Genomic DNA, 25,969 nt, shown 5'->3' on the forward strand with positions numbered 1-25,969 from the left:
GCACAGCTGCCATAACAAGTCTTGTGGATATTGTAAAGTGTAGTCCTATCAAGAGAAGTGCGTATTCCTTTGACTTTAGTAGAATGGTGGGGTGAATATGGTGGGGTGAATGGTGGGAATAGATCGGGTAGATGTACAGCGTCTTTTACCCAGAGTAGGGGAATCGAGGACCAGAGGACATGGGTTCAAGGTGAAGGGGAAAAAATTCAATAGGTATCCGAGGGGTAAAGTGGGTGTATGGATCGCTGCAAAATATTGAGGAGGACAGTTCGTTTAAAACTGGAAGTTTAGGAAGGTGGAGGTTTCTGGACCAAGCACAATAAAGTTTCTTTCATTGTTTAACTCTATTATGCTATGACTATGACCTTATTTAAGCATACAATCTCATAAGAGGACGACAGGGCACATACACACGTGGGAGGAACAAGAACAAGGGTCCATAGCTGCAAAATATGAGGACAGTTCTTTAAAACTAAGTTTAGAAGGTATAATAAAGTTTCTTTCATTAATTTATTAATTTATTCATACATGCATTATTTCATTCATAATGTTTCTCTCTGATGGTGGTGAATCACTGGAATTTCTGCCTCATGGGTGGTTGAGGCAGATCATTAGGTACGTTTAAGCTGACGACAGATAATGGAGAGGCAACAGATGCAGATACTGGAATCTCCAACTATTTCTCTGCTACATTGACAACTACGTCACTGTTGCCTCCTGCATTGGTGCAGAACATGTAAATTTAATCAAATCTGCCATTAACCTCCACCCTGTCCTCAAATTGGGGATAGGGTATTGACATGGACAGAGAACTGGTTGGCAGACAGGAAGCAAAGAGAAGGAATTAACGGATCCTTTTCAGAATGGCAGGCAGTGACTAGTGTGGTGCCACAAGGCTCGGTGCTGGGATCCCAGTTATTTACAAGATAAATAAATTAATGATTTAGATGAGGGAATTAAATGTGACATCTCCAAATTTGCGGATGACACAAAGCTGGGTGGCAGTGGGAACTGCGATGAGAATGCTTTGAGGCTGTATGGTGACTTGGATAGGGTTGTTGAATGGGCAAATGCATGACAGATGCAGTATAATGTGGATAAATGCGAGGATATCCACTTTGGTGGCAAGACAAGAAGGCAGATTATTATCTGAATAGTGTCAGATTAGGAAAAGCGGAGGTGCAACGAGACCTGGGTGTGCTTGTACATCAGTCACTGAAAGTAAACCTGCAGGTACAGCAGGTAATGAAGAAAGCTAATGGCATGTTGGCTTTCATAACAATAGGATTTGAGTATTGGAATATATACTCCTATACAATTGGTCCTTCTGCAATTGCACAGCACCCTGGTGAGACCACATCTGGAGTATTGTGTGCAGTTTTGGTCTCCAAATTTGAGGAAGGACATCCTTGATATTGAGGGAGTGCAGCGTAGGTTCACAAGGTTAATCCCCGTGATAGCGGGATTGCCATATGAGGAAAGATTGGAAAGACTGAGCTTGTATTCACTGGAATTTGGAAGGATGAGAGGGAATCTTATAGAAACTTATAAAAGGACTGGACAAGCTAGATGCAGGAAAAATGTTACTAATGTTGGGGGAGTCCAGAACCAGGGCCACAGTCTAAGAATAAAGGGGAGGCCATTTAAAACTGAGATGAGAAAAAACGTTTTCACCCAGAGAGTTGTGAATTTGTGGAATTCTCTGCCACAGAGGGCAGTGGAGGCCACTTCACTGGATGAATTTAAAAGAGAGTTAGATAGAGCTCCTGGAGCTAGCAGAATCAAGGCGTATGGGGAGAAGGCAGGCACGGGTTACTGATTGTGGATGATCAGCCGTGAATGGCGGTGCTGGCTCGAAGGGCCGAATGGCCTCCACCTATTTTCTATGTATTCAGAGATTGGGAAAATGGTACAGAAGAGGAATTAGGGCCAGCAGGTAACAGCCAGAGTCTATTTGGCCCATCAAATCTATGCTGGGTCACAGCTATCCTCTTCTCCCACTAATATTTACTAGTAACATCGTCTCGCCACGTTCCCATCAACTCCCTGTATTTCACCACTCATCTTTATGGTAACAAATCACCTAGCATGCCTTTGGGATAAGTGGGGAAACCCACAGGATTGCGGGGAGTGTGTGCAAAATCCATGCAGAATGCATCCAGTGGTTTGGACTGAACCTGGATCACTGGAGCAGTAAGGCAGCAGCTGCGCTAGTCAATAGTTCAACGGTACTTGTCATGCGTCCCTAGATACAGTGCAATTCTTTGTTTACGCATACAACCCGATAAAATCATACTATCATGTATAGTAAAATCATGTATGTACAAGAACTATTGTAGGGTAAAACTGGTAGATTTCTTCTTTGCCACGTTCCCGGCGCCATTTTGTATTTTTCAAGGATCAAGTTCTCAAAAATAGCAAGTCTTGGCTGTAAAGGCCCGTTGTCCTGGCGGCACCACTTGATCAGTGATGATGGAGTGATCCTGGCTTGGTGATGCTGTCAATGTCTTCCACCGCTGCTCCGCCACTCTGTGTTGCTGCAGCCCGCGTCCGATTCACGCGCTCGATCTCTGTGGGGCCTCACTGCGGCGCCTGATCCATGTAATCCATTGGTTGTTGTAAGGCCTCCGGCAGCCCACGCCACCGACACCAACTCACTCGCAGGCACCAGTGGAGGCAATGTTGTTGAACCGTGCCCAATAGGTTGGATGTACAGGATAAGGTGTATTCTCCTCCAGAGGAAGCACGGTACATTTTCATTTGGATATGTCCTTGTACTACCTGATTTCCTGGATAGAGTCATACAGAGTCATAGAGTGATACAGTTTGGAAACAGACCCTTCGGCCCAACATGCCCACAAAGGCCAACATGTCCCACCTTTACCAGTCCCATCTGCCCGTGTTTGGTCCACATCCCTCCAAACCTATCCTATCCTACCCATGAACCTGTCGATAACTATTTCTTAAAATGTTGTGATAGTCCCTGCCTCAACTACCTCCTCTGGCAGCTTGCTCCATACAACCACCACCGTTTATGTGAAAACGTTATGCCCCTGTCCCACTTGGGAATCCTGAAAGGAAACCTCTGGAGACTTTGCGCCCCACCCAAGGTTTCCGTCCAGTTCCTGGAGGTTGCAGGTGGTTGCCGGAGGTTGCAGGTAGTGGAAGCAGGTAGGGAAACTGACAAAAACCTCCAGGAACTGCATGGAAACCTTGTGGGGGGGGGGGGCGCAAAGTCTCCAGAGGTTTCCGTTCAGGTTTCCTAAGTGGGACAAGGGCATTACCCCTCAGATTCCTATTAAATCTTTTCTCCTTCACTTCTGGTCCTCGATTCACCTACCCTGTGCAAGAGACCCTGTGCATGTACCCAATCTTTTTCTTACTTCTTACTTCTGATCCAGTAGATTAAAGTGTAGGCTGGAGAACATTTGCTTGCATTTAGTCAGGTGGAAAGTTGATGGAACCTTTCTATTCGTTCAGTTTGAAGGACTTCCTGAGCCTGAAGTGGCAGCGTTCTCTGTGTGAACCAGGAGAGGCCGTTGGACTGCTCGCTGCACAGAGTATAGGAGAGCCCTCGACGCAGATGACACTGAACACTTTCCATTTTGCTGGCAGAGGAGAAATGAATATGACTCTTGGAATCCCCAGGTAAGTGGAATTCCAAAAGGAAGGGCGGCTATTTTTTTTTTTTTTGTGGGTCAAATAAAAGAAAGGATTAATTTGAAAGAAAAAACTTCATGCATGAATTTTAAAGTTGCCTTTTTAATAATATCTTAAACGCAATATTTAAATCTAATAAATAGTGCAAAAAACCCTAAAAAAATAACTTAAATTGGGGGAGAATTGAATTCAAAAGGATGAAGGGGCCCTCGTTGAAACTAACTGATTAATGAAAGGCCTGGATCGAGTGAATGTGTAGAGGATGTCTCCACTTGTGGGAGAGTCTGGGACCAGAGGCCATAGCCTCAGAATAAAAGGATGTCACTTTAGAAAGGCGATGAGATGGAATTTCTTTAGTCAGAGGGTGTGAATCTGTGGAATTCATTGCCACAAACGGCTGTGGAGGCCAAGTCCATGGATATTTTTACGGCAGACATTGACAGATTCTTGATTAGTAAGGGTGTCGGGTTATGGGGTGAAGGCAGGAGAATGGGGTTGAGATGGAAAGATAGATCAGCCATGATTGAATGGTGCAGTAGACTTGATGGGCTGAATGGCCTAATTCTGTTCCTAGAACGTATGAATTTATCAGAGGCAAAGAGTTAATGTCTTGTATCCTAACATAGCTCCTGACCACTGCTTTGTCACAAACCTTTCAGTGTTTTACACTTTGTATTATACGCAAGATTTATAAATACAGTTTCCCCAAATTGCCCCTTTCATCCACTATACTCGTTATTTGTACTGAATCGGTACTTGCGAAAAGTTTTAAAACCATCAACCCTTGGTCCTACTTCACCCGGAGAGTATTATTGGTAATTCCTGTGTTTTGTTTTGTTTGTAACTTTGCTTTTAAACGTCAGTTTTGCTTTGGGGATAATTAGTTATCTTTTGTAAAATTACATTTGTGTCTAATTTGGTTTAAGTGGTTGATTATTACACTTTGTATTTAATAGCCATGTCATCTTAATTCACACATTTTGATTAGCAAATATTGTTCTATCGCATTATGCCAATCATCCTGTTGGAAGGGCAAGTCTCATTTATACGAACATGCCTAATATAAAGTAGTGTGGAGAACAAACATGAGTCATCTTTTTGGGTAATATCCAATCTGTCCAGAACTGATGTCTCCAGGCAAGCTTTTTATACATGTGGGGGCATTTCATAAAGAGCCAATAGCATACAACACCAGAGACATAGGCACTATTTTGAGCTAGTGTATTGAATTTGAATATTCTTCCTCTAACCACACAGGCTTCCTCTAAGAGCTCTGGTTTCCTCCCCATAACTCAAAGACAAATTAGTTTGTCACTAAATTGCTGCTAGGGGTTTGATAAGAATGTGTGGAGAATAAAATGAAGGAAAGTAAATGGGTGTTTGATGGTTTGTGCACAGATTGTGGGCCGAGGGCCAGTTTCTGGGCTGTTTTTTTCTGTAACATCAGAATCTGGTGATTTGCCCACCATGAATTGTGCTTTTATTCATATTCTCTAATAGCCTTTCTATTATGTCTTCTCATTTTTTATTTTCCTATTCGCCCAACTCTAGTATTCCTGCAAAAGATACAGACTTCTGGAATAGCTCAGCAGGTCTGGCAGCATTTCTGAATCAGTATTTCTTCAGACTGAAGAAATCAAATGACAAGGGTCCCAACCTGAAACGTCACTGACACATGTCCTCCACAGATACTGCCTGACTTGCTGAGTTCTTCCAGCACTTTGTCTTTTATTTTGTAAACCAGCATCTGCAGTTCCTTGTATCGCTATCACCCCTAGTTTGTTTACTGCTGTCTTCATTTTTCTCTATAAATGCTCATACTTATAAGAATTCATCTTTTAAAAATATATATAATTATTCCCTAGCTTGCAGTAATTTCTAAACGAGTAGATGGGCAATTAGAGTCAGTCATACAGAGTGGAAACAGGCCCTTTGGCCCAACTTGCCCACACTGACCAACATGTCCCAGTTACACTAGTCCCACTTTGTAGGGACTAGTGTAACTGCGTTTGGCCCATATCCCTCTAAACCTATCCTATCATGATTACCTGTCTAAATGCTTCTTAAACATTGCGATCGTACCTGCCTCAACTACCTCATTCAGCAGCTCATTCCATACACCCACCACCATTTGTGTAAAAAAAAAAAAATGACCCCTCATGTTCCTATTAAATCTTTTCCCCCCCCTCACCTTAAACCTATGTCCTGTGGTTCTCGATTCCCCTACTCTGGGGAAGAGACTGCGTGCATTTACAAGATTTATTCATCTCTTGATTTTCTCCACCTTTGTGTTTGGTTGTACACCTACCTGTGTGTCCCTCAACAATCCCAGTTGAACAAATATTGCTCAATTAGCACTGACAGTTGAGTAAGGTTTGTGTGATGTTATAAATGATTTAATCCATTCTGTTGACATGTTGAACATGGCTCATTCTTGCCAATGTATCTACCAGCCAAGTACCAAGCCCATTTACCTACCCATAATCAAGTGTGTAATAGCACAGAGAGCATTTGGGAATGCTCTCATAAGTGGTGCATACACAATATTTTACTTACCAAAGTACTAATCACTGGAGTTAATTTGAACCTAATTCTTATGGCAGGTGGCCAATTGGGCGTCAGGATGTCCTTGCAAGTGCTGCACATAAACCATTCAAATCATTACGTGTTTTGTGCTTGAAACATCACGTTTGAACACCGATCAGTGATTAGTCATCGGGTTGTATATAGTGTGGAAAAAGGCCCTTCGGCCCAACTTGCCCACTCCGATCAACAGACCCAATCTACACTAGTCCCACCTGCCCGCACGTGGTCCATACCCCTCTAAATCTATCCAATCACTGCACCTATCCAAATGCTTCTTAAATGTTATAATAGTACGCTTCGACTACCTCATTCGGCAGCTCGTTCCATATACCCCCACCCCCCCCCCCCCCCCACTCCCTCCCCCCCCCCTCCTCCTCCCCCCTTCCCTCTCTCCTCCTCTCCCCCCCCCTCTCCCCTCCTCCTCCCACCCCTCCCTCCCCCTCCACCCCCCCCCCCCCCCCCCCGTGTGTAGGGATGTGGTTAGTGTGTGTGTGACGCCGCAAGCCCCCCCCCCGCAACCGCGCGTTGAGGGGACGGGACCCGACGGGTCCCCCTTGGTCTAGTACCCCTCTAAATCTATCCTATCACTGCACCTATCCAAATGTTTCTTAACTGTTATAATTGTATGTTTCGACTACCATATACCCACCCACTGCTTCTGAGAGAAGTGCAACCTTGCCACATACTTTGCAATGTCAGTTTTTGTTATAGTAACATAATTAAATGTTATAACCTAAAGTGGATTGGCCTTTTTATTTTTATTTTATTTTTAGACATACAGAATTGGCACAGGTCCATCCACTTTCTGAGTCCACGAAGACCTACCCATATACTAGTTCCCACCCACTGCTGGAGAAACTCAGCGGGTGCAGCAGCATCTATGGAGCGAAGAAGCAACGTTTCGGGCCGAAACCCTTCTTCAGACACATGGGGGTGGGTGGGGCAAGGGTCAGGAGTAGCCGGAAGGCTGGAGGTTTGGGAGGAGACAGCAGGGGAGCTTATAGGTAGCAAGGACACAGAATTAAATGCCCCCGGGGTGCAGACCCCAAACGGAATATGAAGCTGGAATTTGGCCTTTTGGCCATGGAGGAGATTTTTATTTTATTTTTAGTGACAGCCACAGAATTGCGGACCGGCACAGGTCCATCCACTCCGCTTGGTCTCACCGATATAGATCTGCTGACATCTAGAGCAGCGGACCACGAAAGACCAGGTAAACCTCTGTCGCACCCCATTGCTTGGGTCCCTGAACTAGGGGGTTCTATGTTGCATCTTCTAAGTTTTTCGAGGGGGGGACCGAGAGGGAACCCACTCCAAGGGAGTTATACAACGGGGCAATTTACAAAGGCCACTTCATCCACTTCACCTAACACCTGGACCCATCTCCCATGTTACTTTGGGATGTCAGAGGAAACCCACTGACTGAAGTACCCAGAAAGGACTCCATCCCCCATGTGGTCCTCACTTTCAGGGAACGGGGTTCCCCTCCTCCATGCTCTTTGTAAACCCTGCACAGGCTAGTCCTCAGGACCCAAGGTCAGAATGGGACCTGGGTCTCGTGTGCTGTGAGCAGCAGCTCTACTGGCTGCACCACTGTGCTGCCCTCGGTATATGCTGATGTGTCTTTACCTTTTATTCTTTCCTGTCAGCAGAAATGGAGGTTGCTCGATCGTTTCAATGCTCGGTCCCAAAACCTAGCTGACCTCCCGGTGGCTCAGCTAAACCCCTCCCAAACTCTCTGTCCTGGGTCTCCTCCATGGCCACAGCGAGCAGCAGTGTGAACAAACCTTTTCTCTTTCCATGAAAGGTTGTCCTTGTGAAATTCTAGCTCCCCTGCTGTCTCCTCCCACCCTCCAGCCTTGGCACTCCGCTCCCTTTCTTGTCCCCACCCAAAACTCCGATGCCTATGACCATTCCTGTGCTGAACACCTAAGTTCTAAAACTCCCTACATACAAGGGAACAAAGGCCAATTTAAAAATGTTACTTTGTGATGTCAGAGGAAACTGAAGTACCCAGAAGAAACCCATGTGGTCTTGGGAAATGCTTGTAAACTCTGCACAGGCAGGACCCAAGGTCAGAATGGGACCTGGGTCTCGTGTGCTGTGAGCAGCAGCACTACTGGCTGCACCACTGTGCTGCCCTCGGTATATGCTGATGTGTTTATTTTATTCTTTCCTGTAAATGGAGTGCTATCAATGGACAAAATATAGCAAAACAGAAACACTGTCATGCGTGGTTAGTGTGAAAGTTTTCTCTTTCCAAAAGGTTGCGTGAAATTCTACTGGTGGCAAGCGCTAACATTAAAACTCCGATGATGACCATTCCTGTGCTGAACACCAAGAAAGCATTGAAGAAGGTTAAAAAGTTGAAGAAGCAGCTTACAAGGGTGTGTTTGGCAGAGGTAGGCAGAATTCTTGTAAAGACAGGAAAAGATAAGCTTTTGCCAACATGCAATGCCAAGACTGTTTTATATAAATAATTATGGTCCAAAGAGCAAACACTAAAAAGAAAGTTGGAAGTAAATGGGTGCAATCTTTCCATAAGCCCACTTCAAATCTAAATATCTCAAAATAGCACTTTCCTGTTACCCATCAACTGCACACACCCACTATTGCTTCTGTTAAATGGCTGAATATGTGGGTGGAAATGTGAGGTTATCCAATTTGGTGGCAAAAACGGGAAAGTAGACTATTAATGAATGGTGGCCGATTAGGAAAAGGGGAGATGCAACGAGACCTGGGTGTCATGTACACCAGTCATTGAAAGTAGACATGCAGGTGCAGCAGGCAGTGAAGAAAGCGAATGGTATGTTAGCATTCATAGCAAAAGGATTTGAGTATAGGAGCAGGGAGGTTCCACTGCAGTTGTACAGGGTCTTGGTGAGACCACACCTGGAGTATTGCATACAGTTTTGGTCTCCTAATCTGAGGAAGGACATTCTTGCCATAGGGGGAGTACAGAGAAGGTTCGCCAGACTGATTCCTGGGATGTCAGGACTTTCATATGAAGAAAGACTGGATAGATTCGGCTTGCACTCGCTAGAATTTAGAAGATTGAGGGGGGATCTTATAGAAACTTACAGAATTCTTAAGGGGTTGGACAGGCTAGATGCAGGAAGATTGTTCCCAATGTTGGGGCAGTCCAGAACAAGGGGTCACAGTTTAAGTATAAAGGGGAAATCCTTTAGGACCGAATTGAGAAAAACATTTGTTACACAGAGTGGTGAATCTCTGGAATTCTCTGCCACAGTATTTGGTTGATGCCAGTTCATTGGCAATATTTAAGAGGGAGTTAGATGTGGCCCTTGTGGCTAAAGGGATCAGGGGGTATGGAGAGAGGGCAGGTACAGGATACTGAGTTGGATGATCAGCCATGCTCATATTGAATGGCGGTGCAGGCTCGAAGGGCCGAATGGCCTACTCCTGCACCTATTTTCTATGTTTCTGCAGTGCAACATGCACTCAATGTTGTTTGTGATATGTCTTCTATCCATTTCACTCTCTCCCTCTGTTAGTTGTTCTATGCCTGCTATGCTCAAGGACAAATCATTATTTTTCACCTTGAAATTTAATTTTGTATCTCTGTACTGTAGAACCTTTAGGTTGTATTTTAGAGTTTTACTAGTCAGGTATCCAACACAGAACTGAAACACGCTTTTATGAATTTCAGGTTTTGCATAAAATTGAGGTGAAGGATTCCTTTCAGGTTCAAAGTAGACTGGAGAAGTTCAGGATTTATAGAATAAAATTTTATTTTCTGGATTACGAACTGTATCAAAACGAGAAATGTTTGACACCGGATGATCTATTGCACTACATGGAAACCAGGTAACTTTATGCAACTGTTAAAACTTTGATCACAGCACTCGTTGGAAAGGTGAAGATTTTTGATTTCCCTCCATTCAGATGGTGGCTCTTTGTCAGAAATATCTATTCTAGTTACAAAAGCAATTGGGTAATTAGGACGTCTTTAGAAAGGACGTACCTTTAGAAAGGAGACGAGGAGGAATTTCTTTAGTCGGAGGGTGGTGAATCTATGGAATTCATTGCCACAAAAGGCTGGTATAGAACCTTAAAAATACAGTGTGACAGATTCTTGATTAGTAAGGGTGTCAAGGGTTATGGGGAGATGGCAGAAGATGGGGTTGAGATGGAAAAGATTAATCAGCCATGATTGAATGGCGGAGAAGACTCGATTGGCCGAATGACCTAATTCAGCTCCCATGATTTATGAACATTATATATTTGAATATTAGTCAGTTTGATTGACACTGGAATCATTCCTGTTCCATTGCACGTTTCAGCAAATCTGTATATACTTGTATCCTTTGTTTAATATTTGAGGTGAGGGAAATACTAAACAAAGGAAGAGCAGAACACTGGCGGATTCAAAAGCATTATCGGGTGGTAGTACTTAAGGTTGTCAGCGAACATGTGCATATTGATGCCATGTTTGACGGACAATAAATGATTATCCAGTGATTATGAACTCGAAATGAGATAATAGGAATAGTGTATGTGTGGGTGTGCTTTTGTAGTGTGATATTTAAAGGTGCGAATAACTTTTCCAGTTATGTTCTGTTATATTTCTCTCCCACACTAAAGCTCTGGTCATAAGATCTGAGTATCGATGTGTAGGTGGTAACATATAGCCAGTTAGACAGATGATACAACGGTGATTGGCCTCATCAGCAACAATGATGAGTCGGCCTATAGGGAGGAGGTCCAGCTCCTAGCAGCATGGTGCGCTGACAACAACCTGGCCCTTAACTCCAAGAAGACCAAGGAGCTCATTGTAGACTTCAGGAAGTCTAGGGGCGGCACGCACACCCCCATCCACATTAACGGGACGGAGGTGGAACGTGTTTCCAGCTTCAGGTTCCTGGGGGTCAACATCTCCGATGACCTCTCTTGGACCCACAATACCTCAACTGGTCAAGAAGGCTCACCAGCGTCTCTTCTTCCCGAGGAGACTGAAGAAGGTCCACCTGTCTCCTCAGATTCTGGTGAACTTCTACCGCTGCACCATCGAGAGCATCCTTACCAACTGCATCACAGTATGGTATGGCAACTGCTCTGTCTCCGACCGGAAAGCATTGCAGAGGGTGGTGAAAATTGCCCAACGCATCACCGGTTCCTCGCTCCCCTCCATTGAGTCTGTCCAAAGCAAGCGTTGTCTGCGAAGGGCGCTCAGCATCGCCAAGGACTGCTCTCACCCCATCCATGGACTGTTTACCCTCCTACCATCCGGGAGGCGCTACAGGTCTCTCCGTTGCCGAACCAGCAGGTCGAGGAACAGCTTCTTTCCGGCAGCTGTCACACTACTCAACACTGTACCTCGGTGACTGCCAATCACCCCCCCCCCCCCCCCCCCCCCCCCGGACACTCCTCCCACAGGAAAAACACTATGACTGTATGCATGTAAATAGATTTATTTATTGAAATCATATTCTGTCGCTCTTCCAGGGAGTTGCTAACTGCATTGCGTTGTCTCTGTACTGTACACTGACAATGACAATTAAAGTTGAATCTGAATCATATAGTGGCATTTAAGAGGCTTTTAGATTTGGATGTGGATCAGGTGCAGGCAGAGAGGATTAGTTTATCTTGGCATTATGTTTGGAATGGCCAATGTGGGCCGAAGGGTCTGTTTCTGTGTGTACTGTCCTATGTTTTATGGAATGTAGTATTGAACAAGAATTTTCTTTATTTCATCATATCAGTCTTGAGTGTATTATTGTACAGTATGTCAAAAGAGGAGTCTGAGTAATTTTCTGCCGGAGACTGTTATTTTTTGCTCTTTGGTCAGGTTCTTTCGACTACTGCTTGAGAAGATTAAAAAGATAAGCACTAAACTGGGTTCAATTAAAGTTGTGAGTACACGGAAAGCTACACAGAAGGATCTGGATAATGACTCGGGAGAAAATGATGCAAAGCAGGTGAGAATCAACTTTTAAGGTGCAGCCAAAGGGTCGGAAATGACCCGAAACGCCACCCCTCCTTCCTTCCACAAATGTTGCCTGACTTGCTGAGTTACTTTAAAGGGCCTGTCCCACTTGGGCCGACACTTACACGACAGGCCGGTAGTGACGGTCGCGTGACGGTCCCGTGAGAGTCACGCGCGTCATCATGCGCCCGCACAGCCGTCTGGAGCGCGTGACGTCATTTGAAGATAGACACAAAATGCAGGAGTAACTCAGCAGGACCGGCAGCATCTCTGGAGAGAAGAAATGGGTGATGTTTCTTGTTGAGACCCTTCTTCAGTCACCCATTGCCTCTCTCCAGAAATGCTGCCGGTCCCGCTGAGTTACTCCAGCATTTTGTGTCTATCTTCAATTTTCTTGGCCCCGCTCTGGAAGTAGGAGTGGGGGCGGTCCGGGTCCGCAACGGCTGTGAGCCCCAGGCTGAGTTCGACGATCGTTTGCCTGCTTCTGCTGCTGTTGGAGGTGAGACGTTGCACCGCGCCAGTGTCTTGAGCCTGTCCCACTTTGGCCGTCAGTTCCGCGACAGGCCGGTGGTGTGCGAAGATTTTGTGCAGGACGAAGTTCACACTCCTCCACACCACTCCATGCGCCCGTCCCCGCGCTACCCACACGCTAGCAGGTCAGGTAAATGGTGCGTGAAAGACAGCCAAGTGGGACAGGCCCTTATCACTTTATGTTAAACAAGGGGCGGCACAGTGGTGCAGCAGTCCTATTGCTACCTTACAGCGCCAGAGACCCAGGTTTGATTCTGACTATGGATGCTGCCTGTACGTTCTCCCTGTGACTGTATGGGTTTTCTCCGGGTGCTCCGGTTTCTTCCCACACTCCAAAGACATTAGGGTTTATATGTTAATTGGCTTCAATCAAATTGTAAATTGTTCCTAGTGTGTAAAATAGTGCTAGCATGTGGGATGCTCGCTGTTCGGCGCAGAATCGGTGGGCCGAAAGGCTTGTTTCCATGATCTATATCTAAAGTCTAAACTCTTAAAATAGTGCACCTGGGTTCTCTCTAACCTCTCTCATTTCTTTCTGCCTATCACCCACTTGCCTGCCAACCAGGATTTCTCCTCCCCTGGCCACCCCTTTCAATCCCCTCCCTCTTTGGTTCCAGCAGTTTATCATCGTAACTTCTTATGTTTCGACATCACCTTCCAACCTCTGTCTCTCCTTTCCCACTCCCCCCCTAGCTGGCTCCATGAGTCACCTCTAGTTCCTCAGGACCTTAGTATAGTGGTAGTGGATTTAGTGGAGTCAATGAAGGGAAGGAAAACTCTTTGCACATGCTCGGTACGCTAAATGGCCTCCTTCTGTAATTGGGTTTCATAATGCTGCTATTATTAATTCTTCAAAAGCTAATCAGAATGGGTCTGAACTCTGCTCACGATTGACAATAATAAGGGTTATTGATTAAGTAAGCATTCCATAGTTTAATAATATACTGAACAGGAACCGCAGATAGAGGCTTATGGCAGAGATAGCCACAAAACTCGCGGAGTCAGGTTGTACCTTGCCCACTGTGTCATTCCTTAATCTACTTTGATGTGATATTGTATTAAACATTTTTGCAGTCTGTTAGGAAGTGTTAATAATTAATAGTCAGATTTATTCGTCACATACACAATGAAATACAGTGAAATGATCTTGCCAGCAGCGGTACAATATAAAAGAACACACAATACACAATAAAAAAACTAACACAAAAACATCCACCACAGCATTCATCCCTGTGGTGTAAGGCACAAAGTTTAGTCAGACTTCCTTCTCCTTTTTTCCCCGTGGTCGGGACCATAAACCTCCACAGTCGCCGCTGCGGGCTGCCAGATGTACAGGCAAAGTAAGTCCCGAATCAGTGCTCCGCTACTGGAGACCGCGGCTTCAGAATGACCTAGGCTGCAGGCTGGTGGTCGGAGCTCTTCTCCAGGGATCCCCGGCGAGGGATCCCGCTACGGATGGTAACTCCCCGCCGTGCCCGCGGTTAGAAGCAGCGCAGTCCGCGGCTTCTAGATGATGTAGGAGCTCTTCTTCTCCGGGGTCCCATCGAGGGGTCCCAGGCTCCGGACACCGCGCCAGATGGAATCTCCGCAGACCGCGGCTTCAGGCTGCCGTGGGCCAGCGATTGGAGCACTCCCTTCTGGCGACCAACCGGCGAGGGGTCACCCGCTCCGCGATGAAAAGTTCACGCTGCGCCCATTGCTGAAGCTCCGGGCCTCTCCGTGGAGGAGGCGACCGAAAGCTGTTCTCCCCCCCCCTTACCCCCCCCTCATCACCCCCCACACAAGACACACCAAGAGACATTAAAATAAACATTTGGACATACCAAAAAAACAAAAAAAGTAGAATTGACAACACGCTGCTGGCAGGGCAGCCTTCTCACAACGCCCCCACCGACTTAATGTGCGCATTTGTTGGAATTACAAATATAATTATGTCTTTGATGATACTGTACCTCATTGATATCGGAGATTTTTGTCTTTTTATAACATCATGTAATTTATTTCTGATATAAGACACAGGATGACCATGAGCCGGCTGGTGAGGAGGAAGTCCAAATTGTTGACGCAGAACCGGATGAAGGAGACGCTGATGCCGCAGATGCCAAACGCCGTGAAAAACAGGAAGAAGAGGTATTGCCTTCATTTCAAAGGCTTTTTCCTTCAAATTGAAGTCCTTGGCAAATATGACCGAGACCTTTTAGGTGCCAGAAGATTATTAACCAATATAAACCAATTCCAGAATTGTTCCTCATTATAATTATTAGTTCAAAGTAATTACATCAAATTCTATATTCAGGTGTATTTGTTTGGGACGTTTTAAGTGTAGTCAAGAAGGGGAAAAAAGCGTATGTGAGGTTTAGGAGGCTGAAAATTGACAAACCGGTTGAGTATTATAAAGGGCCTGTCTCACTTAGGCTATTTTTTAGGTGATTAGGCTGTCGCCACATGGTCACCAGGGTGTTGCCAGGATGGTCGTGCGTAGTCTCCCCAGTCACCCAAAGAGTCGTAGCGTCTTTCTGGTCGCCGCTTGATTTTCAACGTTGACGTCTGTGGGTTGACGCCAATGAGCATAGCTTGACTTCTCCTGACGTAGGTGCTGTTATAGGTTGTCGCCAGGCTTCGTAGGTTGTCGCTGGTGATGCTGACCTCAGTAAATTCCATTGGCGACTACCTACATCAACCGGCGACAGGTACCGGCGACTGAATTGTCTTCAGTTGTCGCTGACAAAGTCGTAGCTTGTCGCGGGTGGACGTAGGTTGACTTCGGTTGTCGCCTGTGTGGTTGTAGATTGTCATAGGTGTGGACGTCCTAATGGGTCGCCGGTTGTCGGTAGATTACCTTAGCTTGACGTCAACTAGGTGGTAGTAGATTGTTGTAGCTTGTCGTAGACATTGTCGTAGGGGAGGGTCCAGTCACCATTTTTTCGGCAACCTGCTACAACTATGTCAGTCACTGGCAGTCACCTAAAAAATCGACTAAGTGGGACAACTAAGGTAGCAAGAAAGAACTTAAACAAGGAAAACGGAGGGCTCAAAGGGGCCATAAATGACAGTGGCAAGCACTTTAAAGGAAAATGACAAGTCAATTTATGCATAAACATAGTTCAAGAAAGGGAAAATTTACCCAAGGAAGAGTTAGAGAACGTACCTAGAGATGGAGGAAGTGGGAAAGGTACTAATGAGAGATACTAAATCATGTATAGTCTTTCCGCTGATTGGATTGCATGCAGCAAAAAGGCTTTTAACTGTACCTCGGTATGCGTGACAATGAAATAAAATAAACTAGTGAGAGATTTTAACTTATAGAGTCATATAAGTTACTTATCATTAACGGAAACGGCCCCTTTGTCCCATCTTGCCCATGCCAAGCAAGATGCGCCATCTAATCTAGTCCCGCCTGCTTGCGTCTGGCCCATTTCCCTCTAAACGTTTCCTATATGTGTACCCATCCAAATGTTTTTAAAATATTGTTAAAGTACCTGCTTCAACTACCTCCTCTGGCAGCTCATTCCCTTAACCGTACCCACCACCCACTTTGTGAAAAAGTTGCATCTCGTATTCATAGAAACATAGAAATTAGGTGCAGGAGTAGGCCCTTCGAGCCTGCACCGCCATTCAATATGATCATGGCTGATCATCCAACTCAGTATCCCGTACCTGCCTTCTCTCCATACCCTCTGATCCCCTTGGCCACAAGGGCCACATCTAACTCCCTCTTAAATATAGCCAATGAACTGGCCTCAACTACCCTCTGTGGCAGAGAGTTCCAGATATTCACCACTCTCTATGTGAAAAAAGTTCCAATTCCAATTAAATCTTTCCCCTCTCAAACCTATGTCCTCTGGTCTTGATTCCCATACTCTGAGTAAAGGACTCAGAGTGTTTTCACCCCAATCTACCTCCCTCATGATTTTATACGCATCTCCCTTATATTAACTGGGTCTCCCATGGTACAAAGGATTTGGACAGGTTGGAATTTGTTAAATGTATCCAAGAAAGGTTCCTGAATAAATATCTAGTGAGCCATACTAGAGAGGGCACAACACTGGACCTTCTCTGAGGGAACAAGAAATGACAGGAGCAAGCACTTTTTAAAGGAAAATTACAAGGCAATTTATGCATAAACATGGTTCAAGAAAGGGCAGATTTACCCAAGGAAGAGGAGAGAACGCACCTAGAGATGGAGGAAGTGGGAAAGGTGGGGACTGAGGGACTAGTGACCATAATTCTATTAGATTTAAAACAAGTGCTGGAGTAACACAGGCAGCATCTCTGGAGGGATTGGATAGGCAACATTTTGGCTCTGAATCCTCCTTCAGAGTGGGCACTGTTCTATTGCTGGTGGAGCTAGGGTTGAATGTTCTCCTTGGTGGTCAGTCATGTTAGAGAGTGGTGCGAGAGAGTGTGGTCTCCAAGCCAGAGCAGAGAAGACTGATTCATTCTGAAGTACTCCCCCCTTTGTGACCAAGTAGCACATCGTGAAATAAATTTGCCACTTATCTCTGGGGGTGAGCTGGTACGATAATTATTTTGCTCATTGTGGTTATCATTTAGATTGATTACGAGAGTGAAGAAGAGGAGGCCATGGATGATGCAGACGAACTGGATGAGAAGGAAGATGAAGATCTTCCTGAGGACAAGCAACATGAACTCATCGACCAAGATTCTTCTGAACCTTTTGAGCCTGCAAAGAGCAAAAAATCAACGAGTAGAAAAAAGGATACCACAGGGATGATCGTAGACCCAAGAGTAAATGCAGTGTTAAATTTAAATCCTGCTATTGAGGCGTATAAATATGATGATAGTGACAGTCTTTGGTGTGAGGTAAGACGAAAATACTCTTATGTTAAAAATGGTAGACAATATTAAACACGCTTGTTTTAGTTGTGTTTAGCTTTAGAGAGGGCTGGTGGTAGAGTTGTTGCCTTACAGAGCCAGAGACCGGGGTTTGATCCTGACCTTGGTTGTTGTGTGCATGGAGTTTGCACATTCTCCCTGTGACCACATGGGTTACCTCCAAGTGCTCCGGTTTCCTCCCACATTCCAATGGAACAGCATGTTTGTACGTTATAATAAACTGTCCATAGAGTGTTGAATAGACTGTTTATGTGTGATTGAAGGGCCTGTTTCCATGCTGTATCTCTAAACTAATCTAAAGATACGTCTTGGAAACAGGCTCTTTGGCTCACCGAGTCCACGCCGATCACACAGTTCTATGTCGTCCCACTTTTTCATCCACTCCTTACACACTAGGGCCTATTTAACAGAGGCCACTTAACCTCCAAACCATCACGTCATCGGGATGTGGGAGGAAACCAGAGCACCCAGAGGAAATCCATGCCCTCACAGGGAGAACGAGCAGACTCCGCGCAGACAGCAACCGAGGTCAGGATCGAACCTGTGTTTCGGGTGCTGTAAAGCTGCAGTTCTACTAGCTGCGCTACTGTGTAGCCCGCGCTGAATTGATTTGCTCTGGAAACGGTTGTGAAAGTTGGTCTTCATTCAGCGTAGCATGTGGTCAGCCGGGGTGGAGAGGGTGGCAATGCTGTGCCCATGTTATGACAGTTTAGTTCCTGAGAACCGCTCTAAACCAGAACAGTTTATGTCAGGAATGAACAAATCCATTGTGGGAGAACATCACATAAATATCTGTGAAGGGAGAGTGTGTGGATGGGGAAAGAACAGCAGCCAGCTGACCTCACTGACTCAGCTCTGCTTGGCTCGACCCAGCCGTCCATTAGTGCAGCTTGGGGAGGGAGTATGTGGTGGGGAAGGCACGTGGAAATGTTCCGTTATCTGCAGCAGCCAGCAAATCCATCCCCATCCAGGAAATGCTTGTTTCTATGTGCAGGATGTCCATTATAGAGCAATACAGGACTGAAACAGGACCTTCGGCCCAACTTTCCCATGCTGACCAAGATGCCCCATCTACACTAGTCCCACCTGCCCACGTTTTGCCCATGTCTCTCTAAACCTTTCCCATCCATGTACCTGTCCAAATGCATTTTAAATGTATTAAGTGTTTGTAACCCATGTAGAACGTGTGTCGGATCTGTTTTGTTTAAGATTCCAGCATCTCCAACTTTTTTGAGTCTTTTAAATTGAACTGTTATCTGCATCTTGGAAAATATAAGTCGTTTTAAAGTTTATATGGAGCCTGCCAGCCTTTGCATATCCACAAAGGTTAGACAAGTAGGACTATTTAATGCTACATTTATAAATTGATATTCAAAGTTATGTTTTTGCCAGTTTAAAAGTCTCAGAAAAAGTTAATAGGCTGCCAACTTTTCCTTGTTGTTTAGGAAATATCAATAGGTGGGTTTTTTTCCTGCAAATTGGGACCAGGCACACTTGAAAACTCTCGGCCTGTAACTCAAAAAGAAATTTGATTTTTGTGGTGTTCCTGAGTAATTTTCTTTGATTTCAAACTTTTAACACGAAGCTTTATTGCCAAGATTGTTTCTTTATTCTGCAGGTTACACTGAAGCTGCCGATCATGAAGGTGCACTTTGACCTCTCCTCACTGATCATGTCAGTGGCACAAAACGCAGTTGTTTACGAGACCAGAGGAATCACTCGTTGCCTCTTGAATGAAACGACCAACAAGAGAGGAGAGAAAGAAACTGTTTTGAACACAGAGGGAATAAACCTGACCGAGATGTTCAAGTATGATGATGTGCGTAAAATGGTTTGAGAATTCAATTCAATGATACTGAATTCAATGATTCAATTCAATAAAACATAGCAGGTACATATAGGTAGACTACATGTAGGTAGACTACATGTACCTTGGTACAGTGAGGTTCTTTGTATTTGCATACAATACCCAAAGTCCACGAAGTCGGCACGTTTCGGACGCCGACAAAGTTACAAAAGTACTTATTAGAGTCATGATGGCCCCCCTTTGTTCTCGGCATTCCCCCCGCCTTATTACTCTTTGTTCTCGGTGGCCCCATTCCTCCCCCCGCCAGCTCCCTCTTTATAAAAAAACAATTCTTATCGCCTGGAAATGTAGAAAAGGAAAAATGGCGATTGCTCGGGAATGGAAAACTCAAGGACACATGTAGGCCAAATGAGCATTGGATATATACTAAAAGCTATGTGCAAAAGTACAGTGGAATAGCCCCTTCCAATGTGTTGCCACAACTCCAATGGGTTGAATTCCCATTTCCATATTGTGAGATTCAATTATTCCTTTTTGATTTTGATACTTTCTCCATTTTTTCTTTTAAATCCATTTTCCCTCTGGTTTTCTGACCTTATGATTCAAAGTAATGATGAATTTGAAGAAAACAAATGTCCACTTTTTAAAAAATAGGTTGAGAAGCACTCCTGTATGTAGTTTTTAAATTTTTTTAAAACAGTCCATACTATAATTTGAACCTTTTACATGAGCGATACATGTCTTGTCATGCTGCTAATGGCCACCCGTTCCCTTTCTGTCCGCTTAACGTTTACGTGTGGTGTGACCAACTCACTGTACGTGCTATTCACAACTTTCTCAGCATGAATCCAACCGCAGCTCCAATCGTTCAATGCGGTCTGCCAGGAGCTGCAGCTGGACACACTTTGTGCACACGTAGTCACCAGGGACACCGACCATATCCCTGATCTCCCACATGTCCCAACAGGCCCTGACAAAGTTACAAAGCATTTATTATAGTCTCCAATGTTCCCTCTTCGTTCTCGGCGGCCCCCACCCTACGCGGGATCCCCCTTTGTTCTTGGCAACAAGTCCCTTGACCGACCTCCGGCACCCACCGTAGGTTATGGGCCATGTGGAGGCAGATATGCAGTTTAAATTGGCCTCATTGTTGGCACTGTGCTCTGCTGTTCTTTGCTCTACTCAGAAAAAATCTATTTAAAGAATATGGGAAGGAAATGGCATAAATCTTCCCCAGTTTGTTGGGTATGTTGCAATTACTTAATGGTAGTTGTGCAAATGTATTTTTCATAGAGCTATGAAATTGCATTGTAGAGCAGCCTAAAAAAACCTCTGCCAAACAATTAAACTCCAATGATCTGCTATCTATTTGTTTGAAATCCCTGATTCACAAGTTCAACTGTTATAGGAGCAGAATTAGGCCTTTCAGCCCATCAAGTGTACTCCGCAATTCAATCATGGCTGATCTATCTTTCCTTCTCAACCCCATTTTCCTACCTTTTCCCCATAACGCCTGACACCCTCAAGAATCTGTCAATCTCTGCCTTAATGTCCATTGACAGCCTCGACATCCTGTGGTAATGAATTCCACAGATTCACCACTCTCTAACTAAAACAATTCTTCCTCATCTCCTTTCTAAAGCTACATCCTTTTAGTCTGAGGCTATGGCCTCTGGTCTGACTCTCCCACTAGTGGAAACATCCTCTACACATCCACTCTATCCAGGCATTTCACTATTCGGTAAGTTTCATTGAGAACCCCTCATCCTTCTAAACTCCAGCGAGTACAGGCTCAGTTCCATCAAAACCTCATCATATGTTAACCCAATCATCGCTGCGATCATTCTCTGATTGTTGGCATTGAGCTCAACAGGGCTCTGTTTCCGATGTTCCCTCAAAACTTACCCAGCCAAATGTTTCACCTTGTCTTTAAGTTTGTCGAGATCCTGTTTCTCACACTCCCTCTAAACTCTCCAGCCCCCCCCCCCCCCCCGTTCTACCCCCCCACCCCACCCCACTTCCTTTGCATATTCCCGAGTTCACTGAAAACTTAATTATGATAATGTGTATAACATCTTTTTTTATTTAATGAAATAAATGCGGGTTCAGATAATAATACGAGCAACATTCAATAATCTAGAAAGTGTCTGTCCGGCATTTCCAAAGACCACTGCCAAAGTGTGCTGACTTATCCAAGTTTTATTCCTCACTAACCCTTTGCTAATCCCTTTCTATTCTCCCGTTCTCATAAATTCCTCACAGATTCTACCACTCACCTACACGCTAGGGCCAATTTACAGTGGCAAGTTAACTTACTAAGCCACACGTTTTTGGAGCATGGGGGTGAACTGGAGAAACCCGGAGGAAATATAGATGGTCACGGGGAGAATGTGCACATTCCCCCTGGACAACACCAGTGGTTGAGGATTGAACTTGGGCGACTGGAACAGTTTGATCACTGTCACTAAAAGCACCATATTGACCATTCTTAGTGCAATTTCTCTATTTTTGCACGACATTGTTTGCTGACCACATGCATGTTTGCATGTGTGGAAAAATGTTCTATAGGCGAGAGCTAAAATATTATTAGTTACTAAGTGGTTGTAAACTTATGTAATTTCTGTGTGGAGAATCTGTACTTCCAGTCTCTGATTGGCTTTGTTTCCTCTGCTTCAGATCCTGGACCTCAGCCGCCTGTACTCAAACGATATCCACTCTATTGCCAGCACGTATGGCATCGAGGCTGCTCTTAGAGTCATAGAAAAAGAAATCAAAGATGTGTTTGCTGTTTACGGTAAGTCTTTTAAAAACATTTTACATTTGTTCCTCTTCTCTGCATCCCTTGGCAAAAGTGAGTCCTGTCTCTATCTAATGGGGATGTGCGGGGAAAGTTTTTTTTGCTCAAAGGGTGGTGGGTGCTTGGAACATGCTGCCAATGGTGGTGATGGAATCAGATACGATAGTGGTGTTAAAGAGGCTCTTGGATAGGCACATGGATGTGCAGAGAATTGAGGGATATGGATTAGATGCCGGTAGATGAGTTATGGAATCATGCCCTTCCATCCAACTTGCCCACAATGAGCAACACATCTCACTGGCCTGCCTTTGGCCCATATCCCTCCAAACCTGTCCTATCTGTCTAATCGTTTCTTAAACATTGTATTAGTCCCTGTCTCAGCTATCTTCTCTGACAGCTCGTTCAATACGCCTACCACCCTTTGAAATTAGTTTATCTTGCCATTATGTATGGCACAGACATTGTGGGCTGAAAGACCTCTTCCCATGCTGTACTGTTTCATGTTCTATTTACCTTGTCCAATATGCGTAGATCCAGGTGGGACTGGCAATTCCAGGATTTATCATCTCTCCCTAATTGCCCTGGGCTTGGTAGACCTTCAGAGGAAGGTGGCACAGCAATGGAGCTGCTGCCTTCCAGCGCCAGAGGCCTGCATTCAAACCTGGCTACCGGTGCTCTGTCTATGGAGTTTACATGCTTTCCTTGTGACCACATGGATTTTCCCCGAGTATGCTCTGGTTTTCTCCCGCATTTCAAAAACGTACAGGTTTGTTGGTTGGTTAAAAAAAATCTGTAGGATAGTACTAGTGAACGGGCTGATTACTGGTCGACACGGACTCGGTGGGCCGAAGGGCCTGTTTCCGTGCTGTATCTCTAACTACACTAAAAAATGAACTACACTAAACCTTTGTCTGATATGTTTGGATCCGAGTGGGACTGGCAATGCTAGGATTTATCATCTATCCCTAATTGCCCTGGGCTTGGTAGACCTTCAGAGGACATTTAAGAATTAGACATAAAGGAATCACATAAATGCTAGACAAAATTGCAGATTTCTTATCCTGGAGCATCATTGAATCCAATAGTTTTTGCATTCTTCGTTACTGAGACTTTTTTTCCTTTCCAAATTCCAGATTATTAACTGAATTTAAATATCCTTGAATGATGTGTGAGATTTCAACTCGGTCTTTTTCTTCATTCCTGGCATGTACATTACCAATATCTTAATGTAACCACTGTGTAGGCACTATAATTAGTCGATGGGGTGAAGCATTCATGTCAAGCCCTGTTGTACTGGAGAAACTCAGCGGGTGCAGCAGCATCTATGGAGTGAAGGAAATAGGCAACGTTTCGGGCAACAAAACGTTGCCTATTTCCTTCGCTCCACAGATGCTGCTGCACCCGCTGAGTTTCTCCAGCATTTTTGTGTACCTTCGATTTTCCTGCATCTGCAGTTCCTTCTTTTAAACACCTGTTGGACTGGATCTCTGCTGATTCACTGGACGGCAATATCAGGTTCACTGGATGGCAATGAGCAATTGAAATACTGGAAAAGACTTTCCCTTTCCAGCTTTCTCTTGAGAGATCATGGGGAAATAATTAACCGATTATTATGATCCAGCTTGAGACGTGTTTAATGAGTACGTGGCTGTTTCAATCAATGATGCGCTCACACGCTCACCTCTTCCAGGCTTAATTGGCTTGTTGTTTGGGGATAATGCCCAACCCATCTGTTGAAGTGTCGTCTTTTTGTTGGGGTTAATTAACCTGCAATAATTGCTTTAGTTACATAGAGTGTACTGATGTGATTAGCAGTGGCAACAATGACAGTTTTTCCACCTGCTGCTCAGTTTCATATTTACCAGAGCGATTTTTGAATTTAAACTCGGGAGATAATAGGCGTGGGGTGGAATTGCAGATGCTGGTTGTAACCGAAGACGGACACATAAACTCCATCTTTTATTCCAGCTTTTTGTCTCAGTCTTCGGGAGATAATAGTATAGTTGTTCTCTGCCAGATTAGAGTATTCCACTTCACAGCCATTGAAGCCAGCTCGTCCACAGCATACCCATTCCTCAGCCTTTATTGCATGGCCTCTGATCCACTTCCAAATAACTTAAAAGTTTTAACTCTTTGGACTTCTAGGCCGCACATTTCCAGGTTTCCACAATTCTCTGCCTGGAAAACTATTTCTTGATTCCACTTCTAACTGTTGTTGCTTCAATAAAAGGAATAGATTGGGTAGCCGCTCAGAGTCACTTGCCCAGAGTAGGGGAATCGAGAACCAGAGGACATAGTTTAAGGTGAAGCGGGAAAGATTTAACAGACTATTGTGTAGTGCGTGGGTCTCAAAATGAGGCAAGTAGTCCGAAGTTTGAGAAGCACTTTACTTTAATTCCTCCCGGTTCAGGGGAAGACGAAACCAGGAAAAGATGGCACCCAAACCCTGCCTTTTATACCCTCCGGCTAAGGACCGCCTCCGGACTGCACCACTCCTGTGCCGAGGGGTTCGGCAGTATAATGGCACGACCCTTAGGAGCCGCCACAGGACACCCCCCCCCCCCCCCCCAGAACCAGAGGCACAAAACGCACCGGCGGGCGCACGACCCGGCCGGCCCGCGTGCGGAAGTCAGCAGATCCCGGGGCTTGCGGGGGCGTAGGTGGAGGGACAGGTCGAGGGACCGGCGGGAGGACAGGTGGAGTGACAGGTGGAGGGAGTCGTGAGGGGGGGCGCCCTCGGGGCCGAGGTTGAGCAACCAGCACCGGCTGGTCAATGTCCAGGTGCGCCGGCTTTAAACGGTCAATCGACACGGCCTCCGGCCGGCCCCCCATGTCCAGGACAAAAGTCGACTGCCCATGTTCCAGCACCCGGAACGGGCCCTCGTACGGCCTCTGGAGTGGCGTCCGGTGGGCATCACGGCGCAGGAAGACGTATGGGCAGTCCGTGAGGGCCATTGGCACGTGTGGGCGAAATGTCCCATGGCGGGACGTTGGGACGGGTGCGAGCCTGCCAACTCGCTCGCGAAGGCGTTGAAGGGTGGAGGAGGGCGTTTCCTGCTGCTCCGGCGCCGAAGGCACGAACTCCCCGGGCACTGTGAGTGTCGACCCGTACACCAGCTCCGCCGATGATGAGGCCAAGTCGTCTTTGGGAGCGGTCCGGATGCCCAGCATGACCCACGGCAACTCGTCCATCCAGTCCGGGCCGGTGAGCCGTGCCTTCAATGCCGCCTTCAGCTGCCGGTGGAACCTCTCCACCAGACCGTTAGCCTGCGGGTGGTAAGCCGTGGTGTGGTGCAGCTGCACCCCCAGCAAGCGAGCCATGGCTGACCACAGCTCGGAGGTGAACTGTGGCCCCCGGTCGGAGGAGATGTGCGCCGGCACCCCGAAGCGAGCAATCCAGTGCGCGGACAACGCACGAGCACACGTAGCCGATGAGGTGTCAGCCAACGGAATGGCCTCCGGCCACCGCGTGAAGCGGTCCACCATGGTCAAAAGGTGGGTGATGCCCCGGGACGGTGGAAGGGGCCCCACAATGTCCACGTGGAGATGGTCGAACCGCCGGTGAGGTAGACCGAACTCCTGGAGAGGTGCGCGGACATGGCGCTGGATTTTTGCCGTCTGGCACGGGATGCAGGTGCGAGCCCAATGGGCAACTTGCTTGCGCAGACCGTGCCACATGAAGCGAGCTGCCACCAGTGCCGTTGTCGCCCGGATTGATGGGTGAGCCAGTCCGTGGATGACCTCGAACACTCTCCGGCGCCAGGTGGCAGGGACGATGGGGCGC

At 45.9% G+C, this 25,969-nt stretch overlaps 1 protein-coding gene across 1 annotated transcript in view; it reads left to right on the top strand.

Moving 5' to 3' along the window:
• Positions 1–25,969, top strand: part of polr1a (RNA polymerase I subunit A) — a 154,916-nt gene that overhangs the window by 103,160 nt on the left and 25,787 nt on the right. The window contains 8 exon segments of the mRNA XM_055649274.1: positions 3,481–3,648; positions 8,513–8,648; positions 9,917–10,074; positions 12,056–12,185; positions 14,738–14,854; positions 17,279–17,548; positions 19,200–19,400; positions 22,065–22,182. Coding sequence (XP_055505249.1) covers positions 3,481–3,648; positions 8,513–8,648; positions 9,917–10,074; positions 12,056–12,185; positions 14,738–14,854; positions 17,279–17,548; positions 19,200–19,400; positions 22,065–22,182 — 1,298 coding nt within the window.

The sequence above is a fragment of the Leucoraja erinacea genome, chromosome 1 (assembly GCF_028641065.1).
Source record: "Leucoraja erinacea ecotype New England chromosome 1, Leri_hhj_1, whole genome shotgun sequence".
In the NCBI taxonomy this organism is placed as follows: Eukaryota; Metazoa; Chordata; class Chondrichthyes; order Rajiformes; family Rajidae; genus Leucoraja; species Leucoraja erinaceus.